The 15,872-nt window shown below is 38.1% G+C and overlaps 1 protein-coding gene across 2 annotated transcripts in view; it reads left to right on the top strand.

Moving 5' to 3' along the window:
• The window catches only part of LOC306856405 (sarcoplasmic/endoplasmic reticulum calcium ATPase 2), a 53,993-nt gene that overhangs the window by 27,402 nt on the left and 10,719 nt on the right, over positions 1-15,872 (top strand). For both annotated transcript variants that reach the window (XM_079395680.1, XM_079395679.1), the window contains exons 7-14: positions 4,751-4,836; positions 5,770-6,234; positions 10,572-10,660; positions 10,747-10,849; positions 13,505-13,636; positions 13,791-13,910; positions 14,052-14,270; positions 14,367-14,702. In XM_079395680.1, coding sequence (XP_079251806.1) covers positions 4,751-4,836; positions 5,770-6,234; positions 10,572-10,660; positions 10,747-10,849; positions 13,505-13,636; positions 13,791-13,910; positions 14,052-14,270; positions 14,367-14,702 — 1,550 coding nt within the window. The remainder of the gene's footprint in view (positions 1-4,750; positions 4,837-5,769; positions 6,235-10,571; positions 10,661-10,746; positions 10,850-13,504; positions 13,637-13,790; positions 13,911-14,051; positions 14,271-14,366; positions 14,703-15,872) is intronic.

Raw genomic sequence — 15,872 nt, 5'->3', positions numbered from 1 at the left:
TTAGTAAAATGCAGACCTACTACTCATGTGCTTGCATTTCTCCTGGATTTGCATGAACATGAATGGAAGTAAGTGGAGTGCATATACAGGTCCTTTTAAAAAAATTAGCATATTGTGATAAAGTTCATTATTTTCTGTAATGTACTGATAAACATTAGACTTTCATATATTTTAGATTCATTACAACACAACTGAAGTAGTTCAAGCCTTTTATTGTTTTAATATTGATGATTTTGGCATACAGCTCATGAAAACCCAAAATTCCTATCTCAAAAAATTAGCATATCATGAAAAGGTTCTCTAAACGAGCTATTAACCTAATCATCTGAATCAACTAATTAACTCTAAACACCTGCAAAAGATTCCTGAGGCTTTTAAAAACTCCCAGCCTGGTTCATTACTCAAAACCGCAATCATGGGTAAGACTGCCGACCTGACTGCTGTCCAGAAGGCCATCATTGACACCCTCAAGCAAGAGGGTAAGACACAGAAAGAAATTTCTGAACGAATAGGCTGTTCCCAGAGTGCTGTATCAAGGCACCTCAGTGGGAAGTCTGTGGGAAGGAAAAAGTGTGGCAGAAAACGCAGCACAACGAGAAGAGGTGACCGGACCCTGAGGAAGAATGTGGAGAAGGACCGATTCCAGACCTTGGGGGACCTGCGGAAGCAGTGGACTGAGTCTGGAGTAGAAACATCCAGAGCCACCATGTACAGGCGTGTGCAGGAAATGGGCTACAGGTGCCGCATTCCCCAGGTCAAGCCACTTTTGAACCAGGAACAGCGGCAGAAGCGCCTGACCTGGGCTACAGAGAAGCAGCACTGGACTGTTGCTCAGTGGTCCAAAGTACTTTTTTCGGATGAAAGCAAATTTTGCATGTCATTCGGAAATCAAGGTGCCAGAGTCTGGAGGAAGACTGGGGAGAGGGAAATGCCAAAATGCCTGAAGTCCAGTGTCAAGTACCCACAGTCAGTGATGCTGGTGTTGGTCCACTGTGTTTTATCAAGGGCAGGGTCAATGCAGCTAGCTATCAGGAGATTTTGGAGCACTTCATGCTTCCATCTGCTGAAAAGCTTTATGGAGATGAAGATTTCATTTTTCAGCACGACCTGGCACCTGCTCACAGTGCCAAAACCACTGGTAAATGGTTTACTGACCATGGTATTACTGTGCTCAATTGGCCTGCCAACTCTCCTGACCTGAACCCCATAGAGAATCTGTGGGATATTGTGAAGAGAAAGTTGAGAGACGCAAGACCCAACACTCTGGATGAGCTTAAGGCCGCTATCGAAGCATCCTGGGCCTCCATAACACCTCAGCAGTGCCACAGGCTGATTGCCTCCATGCCACGCCGCATTGAAGCAGTCATTTCTGCAAAAGGATTCCCGACCAAGTATTGAGTGCATAACTGAACATAATTATTTGAAGGTTGACTTTTTTTTTTTTGTATTAAAAATAGGGCTGCAACTAACGATTATTTTGATAATCGATTAGTTGGCCGTTTATTCTTTCGATTAATCGATTAATCGGATTAAAAAAATATTGCCAAAAAAAAACACTATTCCACATTCTGCCCAATGTCCTTCAAACAAACGTGACAACTGAATGCTATGAAAACATACAGTGCTTAATTTATTAGACCACTTATCATAATAAAGAGAAAACATATTTTAGAAATTTGTCAAATTTGTTTAAATTTAAAAATGTTATTGTCATTTATTGGACATAATAATAAAAAATGGCCTCATAACAGCTTGCATTCTTGCTGGTATTGTTTATGTACTTTTTGACTGCAATTGGGTATCGCGAAAAAAAAATACTCAAATAAAAAATACAAAAAAAAAAATAAGTGCTCTGGTTTTCTTTCATAGATAACAGCAATAATGATATTATAGCATTAAAAATAGCCTACTACTGTTACTAAAGAGCTTACACATATTGGAGTACTAACCAGTACAGAAAGCCGAAAAATGATTTTGGTTATCACCAATACTGTTACTTTAGAGCAGCAGTGGCACAAACCTTACATAAACACATTGTTAAAAAACTTACATAAACTTGTTAAGCATTGTAAAAATTGAATATAGTTTAAACCTCTATTAAAAATTAAAATAATAAAGATAATAATAAAGACGAATAAAAACACAAACTCAGTGTTAACCAACAGGTAAGAGTAATGTTCTGCAGGAACTACTTTGATCACAGTCACCTCGTCATTTCTTTATCCTGTAAAAGGCCGTTATGGAGCGTCTCATGTTTATATTCAGACAGACAATTACACGCTGTTATCCCTTTAAAGTTCCTACTCTCATAAAATATTTTAATTTATTTTAAACCTTAAATTAACTTTCAACAACAGATAACTCAGCACAATGGATATGTTTGCGCTGAAAAGCCTATTAATTGTCTCCCTCTCTACTGTGTTCTGTCCGTCTGACGCGCGTGCGCGCGCCCGCCGCGCCGGCGCTCATTCGGTATTTTAAACTTAACACAGACTGTCAGGACGGACCTTTATGCAAAAATGGAAATGCTCGCGTGAATTTGTGGCATTTATAGATAAGGATATGACCGTAAACTGAACGTTTTTGCGCTGAGGACGCACACGCATCTGTCAAAGCGCCTGACAGGGCAAGCCATTACTCTTATGCATTACCTTAAAGCTTAAAATAAAGAATTATCATGTTTTGGGCAGCTTGGATCACGTGCTTCTCCGGCAGAATCTCATTCTGTTTCCATTTTTAGATGCATTTTGTCCATAGAAATGCATTATTCAGTGCCGTAATTTGACTACAGCTGAAGTTGGACGTGCACTGTGGGCAGACCCGATTAATCGATAATGAGAATCGTTGTCGATGATTTTCATAATCGATAATAATCGATTTTATCGATTAGTTGTTGCAGCCCTAATTAAAAACACTTTTCTTTTATTGGTCGGATGAAATATGCTAATTCTTTGAGATAGGAATTTTGGGTTTTCATGAGCTGTATGCCAAAATCATCAATATTAAAACAATAAAAGGCTTGAACTACTTCAGTTGTGTTGTAATGAATCTAAAATATATGAAAGTCTAATGTTTATCAGTACATTACAGAAAATAATGAACTTTATCACAATATGCTAATTTTTTGAGAAGGACCTGTAGCTTTTGTTGTTTTGTGTCCATTTTTGACTTTGTGTCAAAGAAAATGTGATCTTATGACTAGTTTTGTTTTTGGCGGCATGTTTTAATTTTAGTTTTAGTCTAGTCTTTGTGTGAAGCTGTCATTTTAGTTTTTATTAGTTTTAGTCACGTTCATACTCTTTAGTCTAGTCAGGTTTCAGTCAACTAAAAGTGAGCATTTTAGTCAGAATTATCCATGACTATTTTCGTCAATGAAAATTGTATTTTAGTCTCTTTTTAGTAATACAATTCTATTTAATCCAGTCAATATAGTATAAGTACCTAGTAGTATAGACGAAACCAAAATTTTCTTTTAGCCAAACCCATTTCAAACAAGGTTATCTTATTATATTATTGTTACCTTATAGACTCAAGAATACATCCATTCCAGACACGGAAGACGCTCTGATTTGAATTTACAACATTTATTTTACCAACAAAAACATGTTAGAAGTACACACACACATATCTCCCAAAGACGAACCCCGGCTGGCCGGCCATCGGTCCCTTTCTCTGTGCAAGACATAACTTTGTTGTCGTCTTCTAAATAATGCCGCGAGTGGGGTTTGAGGAAGGGACGTCGCCTGCGTCTGCGCAGTGCGACCTGATGCAGCCCCTGAAGTGAGACACAGGAAACAGAAATACTGCAAAATAATAATAACGTGACTACACGAGACGAAATATCGTTATAACATTTCATTTCGTCTCGTTTTGGTCAACGAAAATTTGACATTTTAGCATAGTTTTTATTTTGTAAACCACATTTAGTCTCGTTTTTATTCATCAACAATATTGCATTATATATTTAATTATAGTCATCGTCACATGACCAGCATTTACGTTGCGTCTCGTCTCATTTTCGTCACGTGATAAAGGTTCGTTGACGACGATATTTAGTCATAATTTTCGTTGACAAAAGCAACACTACTTATGAAAGTGTTTTTCTACCCAGGTCTAATTTTTGCAGCCTTTGATACGGCATGTTGTTCTGCGAAGACAACACAATCAAAGATGTTTAATCTGTTTTTTTTGTTTGTTTTTTTGGATAATTCCTCAGTATCTTTTATCTAATCATAAAACTTTGGTTAAATAAAGTTTCTATTGTTGCGGTAAATTTAGCAGCGCAGACATTCCATTGAACAGCGGTGCAGGAAACATTGCCACAGTAAGCCACCTTATAAAGTCAGTTCAGTAGTTGATATGAGGTGGAAAAATTAGTTTTGTCTTTTTTCTGAGAAGTGCTTCTTATTTTAAAGGGAGGTCAGCTGCAGTCCAGTAATGGAGAAAGACAGAAAGGAAGTGCTCTTGTAGGAGTCAGGTCTTGCTTCACTGCCTTAATTGGTAACGGTCTGTTCGACTTCTTCACATCTTTTAGCTGCCCCATCCATGGCTTTTTTTGTTGGGATTCTTTGCCATCCTGACCAGTACTTGACCGTTTAAGCAATTACACAAATGCCCATCAAGGACTTAAATGTGGCCTCCTGCCTGTTGAACTACTAACCTGATCTTCTTGTACTACTCTTAAGTTTAGAGGGCAGTCAGGTAGTAGTAGAATTTTGATTTCACCAACTTGTCATCTGTGTCTTCACAGGAGAATCTGTGTCAGTAATCAAGCACACAGACCCTGTCCCTGACCCTCGTGCTGTGAACCAGGACAAGAAGAACATGCTCTTCTCTGTAAGTCACACCGCTGATGACTGCTATCAGCTTATTATTTGTGGTCTGATAATGCTGACCTTGTTATTATTTGTGCTCCTATTTAGAGTTATTTTTTTTTTATTTAAGTACGGTACTGTTTAAATGTTTGGGCTTGGCAAGAGTTCTTTAGAGACTTATTTTAAAGACATTAATGCTCACCAAGGTAGTATTATAGGTTTAAAAATTGTTTAATTGTGAAACATTACATTTAAAAAAAAAAAAAAGCTTTTTTTTGTATTTTAAAATGTCATTTATTACTGTGATGGGAAAAGCTGAATTTTCAGCAGCCATTACTCCAGTCTTCAGTGTCACATGATCCTCCTTACAGAAATCATTCTGATTTGCTGCTCAAGAAACATTTCTTACTGTCATTAATGTTAATCTAATGTGCTTAATTAGATTAACATTAATGCTAATCTAATTTTTTTCCAGATGTAAGGAATTTGTATTTCGGATTTTAAAATTATGGTTAACCGATGAGCTGATATTTATTTTCATGTTACAGCTCATAATGGCCGATATTAAAAAAGTATACGGTGTTGTCTAAAATAAAAATGAAAACTGTTAAAAACATGATACAGGCATCACAACATTATAATACAAATTTAAAAATTACATTTAAACACTGTTATTATTATTATTGTTAATGTTTTTAAGAAAAAATATAAATGATGGCAAGGGTAATCTAGATATAAACATAAAGCAAATAAGCATGCGCAGTGACATATCCAATACTGGTATCCAAATTTAATTAAAAAAAAAAAACGAATCTTGAAAATTGTCTGATTTGTGCATGGTTTAGGACTAATTTTGTTACAGAAAAAAGTTCCTAGTAAACTTAAAGGTTGTTTTATATTGAATATGATCATAATTTATACCTTTTAAAAGCTCACTTTGACCTTATATTTACAGGGTACCAACATTGCTGCAGGAAAAGCAGTAGGCGTAGTGGTCGCCACAGGTGTGAATACCGAAATCGGCAAAATCCGTGATGAGATGGCATCCACGGAGCAGGAGCGCACACCACTGCAGCAGAAACTGGACGAGTTCGGCCAGCAGCTCTCCAAGGTCATCTCACTCATCTGCATCGCTGTGTGGATCATCAATATTGGACACTTCAGCGATCCCGTTCACGGCGGCTCGTGGATCCGCGGGGCCGTGTACTACTTCAAGATCGCTGTCGCACTGGCTGTGGCCGCCATCCCCGAAGGCCTGCCCGCCGTCATCACCACCTGCCTGGCTCTGGGTACCCGTCGCATGGCCAAGAAGAACGCCATCGTACGCTCTCTGCCCTCGGTGGAGACCCTCGGCTGCACCTCCGTCATCTGCTCGGACAAGACTGGCACCCTGACCACCAACCAGATGTCTGTTTGCAGGGTAAGAATGCTTGGAATATTCTAGCCGATCGAAGTGAGCAGTTTCATGGCTCATCAAAGAGGAAATAATAACTTACAACCCCCAGCTATTACAAATTCTGTTTAGCCCATAATTTCAATCCTTGGCAACAGCGAGTCTGTTATTGTTTAGAAATTTTCGGGCTGGGGTTCAGCCAAGAACCGAGAGCAATATTACTGCAGACAATTGGCTAAAAATACTCATGAATAAAAAAAGACACATTCGTAATGGAATTGATTTAGCGTTAGCATGTGCCTCAAATGAAAGTCATGGGAAAACTATTCAACTGCAGCTTTGATATTGACATGATTAATCATTTGTGACCCTGGACCACAAAACCACTCTTAAGTCGCTGGGGTATATTTGTAGCAATAGCCAAAAATACATTGTATGGGTCAAAATTATAGATTTTTCTTTTATGCCAAAATCATTAGGACATTAAGTAAAGATCATGCTCCATGAAGATATTTTGTAAATTTCTTACCGTAAATATATCAAAACATAATTTTTGCTTAGTAATATGCATAGCTAAGAACTTCATTTAGACAACTTTAAAGGCGATTTTCTCAATTTTTTTTTTTTTTTTTTTTTTTTTTGCACCCTCAGATTCCAAATTTTCAAATAGTTGTATCTCAGCCAAATATTGTCCTAACAAACCATACACCAATGGAAAGCTTATTTATTCAGCTTTCGGGTGATGTATAAATCTCAATCTTGAAAAATTGACACTTAAGACTGGTTTTGTGCTCCAGGGTCACATTTTGTTTTATCTTTGCGTTTCTGATGACCTTGTGTTGGACCACCCCAGTTTGCCTCTGGATTTCCTTTTATGTTGTTTTCCTGTTTGACAGGATTCATTTCAAAGACGACATGGTTTATTTTATTATCTCCCTCTCATCTTGAATTTTTCTCCTCAACTTTTGTCTTCCCCCTCATCTGTTGTTTTCTCTGCTGTTTTCCACCTTTACTGTGAGAGCTGATCATTATGCGGTTGTTAGTTACTCGCAGTAGTGTTGCATAACTGACCTTGTGTGTGAGATCTGTCTGTGATCCACAACAGCTCCTTCGCTGTGGGCTGTACTGTACATGCATACAAGCCAAATGTGTGGCGCTGCTGATTTCAATCTGTTTTCTGCCTTTATAAAGGTTGAAGTTAGTACCAGGCTTGTTTTTATTCTTAATAGAGATGATTTCTGTGAATGCTCAGGATCTTTACCCTAAATGTCCCGTTTGCTTCGACTGTCTAAAATAACACTATATGGGAAGGGTGCATCTAAAATTAGCCACATTTCAACAGAAGGAATGTAATCTTGTTAACCCTAACCCTAAGCATTAAACTTGTACTTGTATTAAACGTGTAAGCCATCCTGCTCCGCTTCCGCTACAGACACACAATTCCACTAATCTTGCATCTTGAGGCGTGTTTCAATTTTAAACACGTGCTACAATTAAAAGTATATTTATTTTACATCATATTTACTAAAAAAAAAAATCAAATGAATGTCTAAAAAAAAAAAAATACATTTGAAAAAATAGCCATTGTAAAATAAGCAATTACTTCTTGACACTGTTATCCTATTAGTATATTTTCACAAAGAATTTGTTATAAACGAAATAAAAAGGAAGTAAACACAGTAAGCAACCATGTGCATTGCTTTCTATTAAATACTTTTGGCACTGTCAGAGTAAAAGTCCCAGTGCTGTCAAAATAACAGACCTAGTTCAGCAAAACAGGAAAAAATGTGGAAAATGGCAATAAAATAAAAAGTAATGCAAAATCTTGGCCGATACATCGGCCTTGGTAGAATTTTTACATGGTGGGCAAGAAAAAATTTCCAGACTTGTATATACATATCTAGTTGTATTCAGATACAAAATGTATATTTTCCTGGAGTTCTAAAATACTTCATTAGCTAGTTGTGCTCGGGTTGTGTAAAATATGGTTTAAAGCCACAGAAATGTTTAATTCGTTAGCAAATTGTTCTTCTGTGTCTGTTTCTTTCAGGGCATCATTCAAACCAGTTTTGGGTTCAAAATGGCCTGAATGATTCATTAGTGACTCAGTTCTCATCTGGTTAAATGATCTTTCCTCAAATTATTGTGAAGAAGGTCATGTACAGGTGCATCTCAATAAATTAGAATGTCGTGACAAAGTTCATTATTTCTTGTAAGTTATTTCAAAAAGTGAAACTTTCATATAGTTTAGATTCATTGCATGTAAAGTAAAACATTTCAAAAGTTTTTTTTGTTTTAATTTTGATGATTAGAGCTTACAGCTCATGAAAGTCAAAAATCAGTATCTCAAAATATTAGAATATTTACATTTGAGTTTCAATTAATCACCATCCGTAAAGTATAAATTCAGGGTATCTCTTGTTCTTTGAAACCACAATAATGGAGAAGACTGCTGACTTGGCAATGATCCAGAAGACGAACATTGACGGCCTCCACAAAGAGGGTAAGTCATAAAGGGTCATTACTGAAAGGTGTGGCTGTTTACAGAGTGCTGTATCAAAGCATATTAAATGTAAAGTTGACTGGAAGGAAGCATTTGGGTAGGAAAAGGTGCACAAGCAACAGGGATGACCGCAAGCTTGAGAATACTGTCAAGCAAAGCTGATTCAAACACTTGGGAGAGCTTCACAAGGAGTGGACTGAAGCTGGAGTCAGTGCAAGAGTCACCACACTCAGACGTCTTCAGGAAAAGGGCTACCAAGCCACTTCTGAACCAGAGACAACGTCAGAAGCGTCTTATCTGGGCTGTGGAGAAAAAGAACTGGACTGTTGCTCAGTGGTCCAAAGTCCTCTTTTCAGATGAAAGTAAATTTTGCATTTCATTTGGAAATCAAGGCCCCAGAGTCTGGAGGGAGAGTGGAGAGGCACATAATCCATGTTGCTTGAAGTCCAGTGTGAAGTTTCCACAGTCAGTGATGATTTGAGCTGCCATGTCATCTGCTGGTGTTGGTCCACTGTGTTTTCTGAAGTCCACAGTCAACGTAGCCATCTACTAGAAATTTTAGAGCACTTCATGCTTCCTTCTGCTGACAAGATTTATGGAGATGCTGATTTCATTTTCATTTTCAGGACTTGGCACCTGCCCACACTGCCAAAGGTACCAAACGCTGGTTCAATGACCATGGTGTTACTGTGCTTGATTGGCCAGCAAACTCGCCTGACCTGAACCCCATAGAGAATCTATGGGGTATTGCCAAGAGAAAGATGAGAGACACCAGACCCAACAATGCAGATGACCTGAAGCCGCTATCAAAGCAACCTGGGCTTCCATTACACCTGAGCAGTGTCACAGGCTGATTGCCTCCATGCCACGCCACATTGATGCAGTAATTCAAGCAAAAGGAGCCCCTATCAAGTATTGAGTACATATACAGTAAATGAACATACTTTCCAGAAGACCAACAATTCACTAAAACATTTTTTTTTATTGGTCTTATGAAGTATTCTAATTTGTTGAGATCGGTGGGTTTTTGTTAAATGCGAGCCTAAATCATCACAATTGAAAGAACCAAAGACTTAAACTACTTCAGTCTGTGTGCATTGAATTTATTTAATACACGAGTTTCACAATTTGAGTTGAATTACTGAAATAAATGAACTTTTCCACGACATTCTAATTTATTGATATGCACCTGTAAATATCAAGGAAATGTTTGTTTTTAAAAAGTGCGTGGAAACATGCTTAATATCACATGCCAACACCATGGTATCAGCGTGTTTAGTCACCCAAGCTCCAAAGTGTTAACTACTTTTTCTATCACATTTTTCCCTGTTTCTCACTCTCTGATAGCTTAGATATGTTTCTTATTTGATTTTTTTTTTTTTTTTTTCTGCTAATCATGCCTTCATTCGCAGCAGTGCCCAGCGCCTTAGAGACTAATGCCTGTCTTGTTCTCCCTCCCCCATACACGTCTGTCTCCATCTTTCGACTGGTGTCCGCTGGGTTTCAGCACTACAGCAGGAACGCTGTTCCACTTTACCATCCCACTCGCTCTCATCTCTTTTATTCTCTTCTCTTTCTTGACAAATCCGGGGGATCTGATTGTCCTCAGTGCTTAAAAATATCCTTAATGCTCATTTGCTTATGTTTTAAGATTTTTGGAGGGGTTTTTAAAACCCCTCTGAACTCAGGTTCACTCGTAAGTGAGTGTCATATAAAGTGTTTACATCTGTAGTGCTGGTATATCCAGGTCAGGTGGAGTAGGGATGTTTTCAAACATCAGACATGTTCTGTAGTGGATTGTTCTGCCACCTGCTGGTAGAGATCTTGTTTGATTTTTAATGTTTTTTTTTTGTTGTTGCAGATGTTCATTGTTGATCAGGCAAATGGAAACAGCTGCTCTCTCAAAGAGTTCACCATTACTGGCTCCACATATGCCCCTGATGGACAAGTGTGAGTTTTATTGCCCCACGTGCACACTGGTAACTCAAAGTGCATTAGCTGCCTCTGTTGATCATCCTCTTCTTTTCACGCTCCAGGTTTCATGAGGGTAAACCAGTACGATGCTCCCAGTATGACGCTCTGGTTGAAATGGCCACCATCTGTGCTCTGTGCAATGACTCGTCTCTGGATTACAATGAGGTTTGTAATTAACATGTTCTGGTAAATGCAGCACCCCTGTTGTGCTGAAATGCACTATGATGTAAAACACCTGTTCACACACAGAAGGTAGGAACTAATGTCTAGAACCCTTATAAAGTCTGTTCTAGCAGATTAATGGGACTTAATGAATGAAATTGCTTTAAAATAAAGTAGAAAAAAAATCCAGAATTTTTTAGTATCTAGTATTCAGTACTTTTATAGAAGCCTCTAAGTCACTTGTTTAAAAAATTCAGTATTTTTAATATATGAATAATTAATATAAATAACAAATATTCATTTATAATGTGTAATCTGTATTGGCTGATATAGTATATTAAGTACCTTTTCTGGTCACTAATGGTCACTTTTAATTTAATAATGCTGTTAGAGAAATCTTGCAAATCTCAAAAGGTCTGTTTTTTTATGCAGTACATTTATAATGTTGTGATCACTTGAAGCATTTAAAATAATTTTAGTTTTTAGAATTGTATATATTATATTATATTTTTTAATAGAATTATATGTATAGTTTTTAATAGAATCTTTGGTCAGTTTATTTTAAGGTCCATTTCCCGCTATTAACAAACCATTAACTATGACTTTGCCTCAAACTCCTGATTTGCTGCTTATTACAGTTTTTCTCGATTGCTTAAACACATTTCTTGAAACTATGCCTCGTATTCTCAAAACAGTAAACACGAATCCATAACTTCTAACTCAATTCCCCAAACTTCCTATATTCAGGTCAAAATGAAGCTATCCACTCAAAACAACTTTATCTTGCTGAAAAACCAATCTTTGCTCTCAGACATGACACACAAACAGTCAAAAACACACACACTACAACACAGTTTTACACACTGATGAGAGAAATTCAAAACAATACTACAAAAACCGGTAATAAGTGTTGCTTGTGGTACTCCCCGAATGTTTTATTCCTCAATTTAATTTAATGTACTGTAGAGTACAGAACAATACAGCAAACAAAAATAATAATTATTCTGCCCCAGTATCTCGTGTTTGGTCTGGGAGAGTCCAAAGAGCCTCTTCAACAACATCAGGCTACACTGGCCCTGGCCAGGCAGTGGGAGTAAAATCCTCTCGCGTGCCTGATGTCCTTGTGTCATTGTTCACAAACAAGATTGACAACATAACTAAGCATTTTGCCTATATAACAGTGCACTCTGTTAGTATTACCTGATGTAAACTATGGCAACAGTTTGGATGACAGTTACTGTACTGAAATGCAGAAGGCTGCACTTCTTATGTATGTCATATATCCTTTCAAAAGTACAAATGTACACATTACTGTATGTGGGATATTGATTGAAAAAGACTGTCACAGTTACACTTTTACTAGTGGTCTGACCAAAAAAAAAACCGCTTTACAATGTCATTGTGAATAGAATAGAAAATGAAATATGTGCACAAGGGCGAAAATAAAAATGAGAAAGTCCACTATCAGAATTTGTAAGTCTTGTGTTGTCCTCTTTCTATATATGCTTTCCAATTGAAGGTTCATGAGATGTACCTTTGAGCTATTTCAGAGAACTGTTTTGTCATTGGCTGATCTATATTCTCTTCATTAGTGAAAGTCAAGATTCACTTGAAGAATTCATGCCAAATTTATTACAGTAAAAGTCTAATAGAAATATGTAGAAAATATGCTTGGCAGTTTGACAACTAGATCAACCATTTTGCATTTATGGTAATGACCTATACGATGAACTAATGACTTGAGGTTTTGAGGGGTAAGACTATAGCACAGAGAACTATATATTTTGAACAACATGACAATAGCAACTGATAATGTAGGAAACCACTGAGAAATGTACATAATCAGTTGCTTGAATGTACCAAAGCAATCCCAACTTGTTCAAAAGAATGAGAAACATGGTATGCACAAGTGACTAGATGATGTGGAGGTTGAACAAGTAGTTTTGAGAATTTCATTTCTGATTCGAGAAATGCACCAAAGCCACTGGGAAAAAAAAATTCCCCTTTTATCTATCCATCGAAGATTCAGATTGATATGTGATGAATTTAGACTCCCAGTGTTTCCACTTGGGTAATTGTGTGCTAATTGAGCTCAAACTGTGCAGACTTGAGTGAACAATATTGAATGCTAGTCCTTTCTAAATGACCACATGGTGTAAGCACTGAGAAATGTAGGGATTTGTGTGTAGAGTTTTGCAGTAACAGTTCACCAAATCTGACTCATGGGTCAAAGCAGAGAATAGTGTTTATAGTTCAGCAAAATGGGTGTGCTTTTTGAAAAATGGCATTATGGTTTTGAAATTTTAATTCAAAAGCCTGGTTATAGTGTTTTAGCAATCGCGAAAATCTGTAATCGTTAGTAAGGTAGATGTTAAGTTTAGGTATTGTGTTTGATTAGGGATGTGGAATGTGGTCATGCAGAATATAAGCACTAATAAACAGTCAATATGTTAATAATAGGCATACTAATAAGCAACTAGTTAATAGTGAGAATTGTTCCCTATACTAAAGTGTTCATGAATCTTTTTGTATAATTAATAAAATGATTAATATATGATTTTAATAGAATTAATGTTAATACCAGTGTATCCCTAGTGCTTGCATTTAATTATCAAACAGCATTTTTGAAATGTTTTAAATAATTTCTTTCTATGTCAGGCCAAAGGTGTGTACGAGAAGGTGGGGGAAGCCACAGAGACCGCCCTCACCTGCCTGGTGGAGAAAATGAACGTGTTTGACACACAATTGAAGGGCCTTTCCAAGGTTGAGAGGGCGAACGCTTGCAACTCTGTAAGTTAGATATTTCCAACTGCAGATTTGGAGTTGGTTGCAACCCCTATTGGGTTGTGAGGTTGTGGAAGCCCACATTTACTTCCAAAATGGTTTGGTGTTTAATGCCATGGTAGCTCTAATATCTGAATATTTTGTTTGATCTTGATCTCAGGTCATCAAGCAACTGATGAAAAAAGAATTCACTCTAGAGTTCTCCCGAGACAGGAAGTCCATGTCGGTCTATTGCACTCCCAACAAAGCACGCTCCTCCATTGGCAAGATGTTTGTTAAGGTAATATCACACTTTTCAGGAAGACTTAAACACTCCAGTGTTTCATTTATCTGTTCTACACAGGTCTGCTTTATGTTTGGAATGTATTGTGGTGTAACAAAGTGCCTGCAACTTCCTTAAACTCATTATTTCTGGGTGTAGGGTGCTCCAGAGGGAGTGATTGACAGATGCACGCACATTCGTGTAGGTGGGAATAAGGTTGCACTGACAGCAGGCATTAAAGAGAAGATCATGTCTGTGATCCGTGAGTACGGCACAGGACGTGACACACTGCGCTGTCTGGCTCTGGCCACCCGAGACAACCCACTGAGTAAAGAGAGCATGGTACTGGAGGACTCAAACAGATTCATTGAGTATGAGGTGAGAAGGGCATTTCTGCTGTAGCATACAAGTAATTAATTCTAAATATTTATTTATTTATTAAGTCTGGCATCATAATTACTGCTTTTCCTTTAGACGGACCTGACCTTTGTGGGATGTGTGGGCATGCTGGATCCACCCAGAGCTGAGGTGGCAGCTTCTATCAAACTTTGCCGTCAAGCGGGTATCCGAGTCATCATGATCACAGGCGACAACAAGGGCACGGCCATCGCCATCTGCAGACGCATTGGAATCTTTGGAGAGGATGACGATGTGTCACGAATGGCCTACACTGGCCGAGAGTTCGATGATCTGTCTGCTGCCGCCCAGCGTGAGGCAGTGCTCACTGCCCGTTGCTATGCCCGTGTCGAGCCATCTCACAAATCCAAGATTGTGGAGTTTCTGCAGTCTTACGATGAGATCACTGCCATGGTAAACTAGAGCCCAGTGAAATCATAACACATACTTTTATATATAATACTATATATATATAATTTGTTTTATATATACTACTTTTCAAAAGCTTTGGTTTGGTAAGATTTATTTATATGTATGGTATGTATGGTATGTATGGTATGTATGGTATGTATGTATGTATGTATGTATGTACACAATGGATTTCAAATGAAACGAACAAGATGTGCTTTAACTGCAGACTGTCAGCTTTAATTTGAGGGTATTTACATCCAAATCAGGTGAACGGTGTAGGAATAACAACAGTTTGCATATGTGCCTCCCACTTGTTAAGGGGCCAAAAGTAATGGGACAGAATAATAATCATAAATCAAACTTTCACTTTTTAATACTTGGTTGCAAATCCTTTGCAGTCAATTACAGCCTGAAGTCTGGAACGCATATACATCACCAGACGCTGGGTTTCATCCCTGGTGATGCTCTGCCAGGCCTCTACTGCAACCGTCTTCAGTTCCTGCTTGTTCTTGGGGCTTTTTCCCTTCAGTTTTGTCTTCAGCAAGTGAAATGCATGCTCAATCGGATTCAGGTCAGGTGATTGACTTGGCCATTGCATAACAGTCCACTTCTTTCCCTTCAAAAACTATTTGGTTGCTTTTGCAGTATGCTTTGGGTCATTGTCCATCTGCACTGTGAAGCGCCGTCCAGTGAGTTCTGAAGCATTTGGCTGAATATGAGCAGATAATATTGCCCAAAACACTTCAGAATTAATCCTGCTGCTTTTGTCAGCAGTCACATCATCAATAAATACAAGAGAACCAGTTCCACTGGCAGCCATACATGCCCACGCCATGACACTACCACCACCATGCTTCACTGATGAGGTGGTATGCTTAGGATCAAGAGCAGTTCCTTTCCTTCTCCATACTCTTCTCTTCCCATCACTCTGGTACAAGTTGATCTTGGTCTCATCTGTCCATAGGATGTTGTTCCAGAACTGTGAAGGCTTTTTTAGATGCCTTCCTGTTTTTGAGGCTCACCAATGGTTTACATCTTGTGGTGAACCCTCTGTATTCACTCTGGTGAAGTCTTCTCTTGATTGTTGACTTTGACACACATACACCTACCTCCTGGAGAGTGTTCTTGATCTGGCCAACTGTTGTGAAGGGTGTTTTCTTCAACAGGGAAAGA

The sequence above is a fragment of the Barbus barbus genome (assembly GCF_936440315.1).
Source record: "Barbus barbus genome assembly, chromosome: 36".
In the NCBI taxonomy this organism is placed as follows: domain Eukaryota; kingdom Metazoa; phylum Chordata; class Actinopteri; order Cypriniformes; family Cyprinidae; genus Barbus; species Barbus barbus.
Note: the sequence above shows the minus strand (reverse complement) of the source record. Positions and strands in the feature narration are given on the sequence as shown.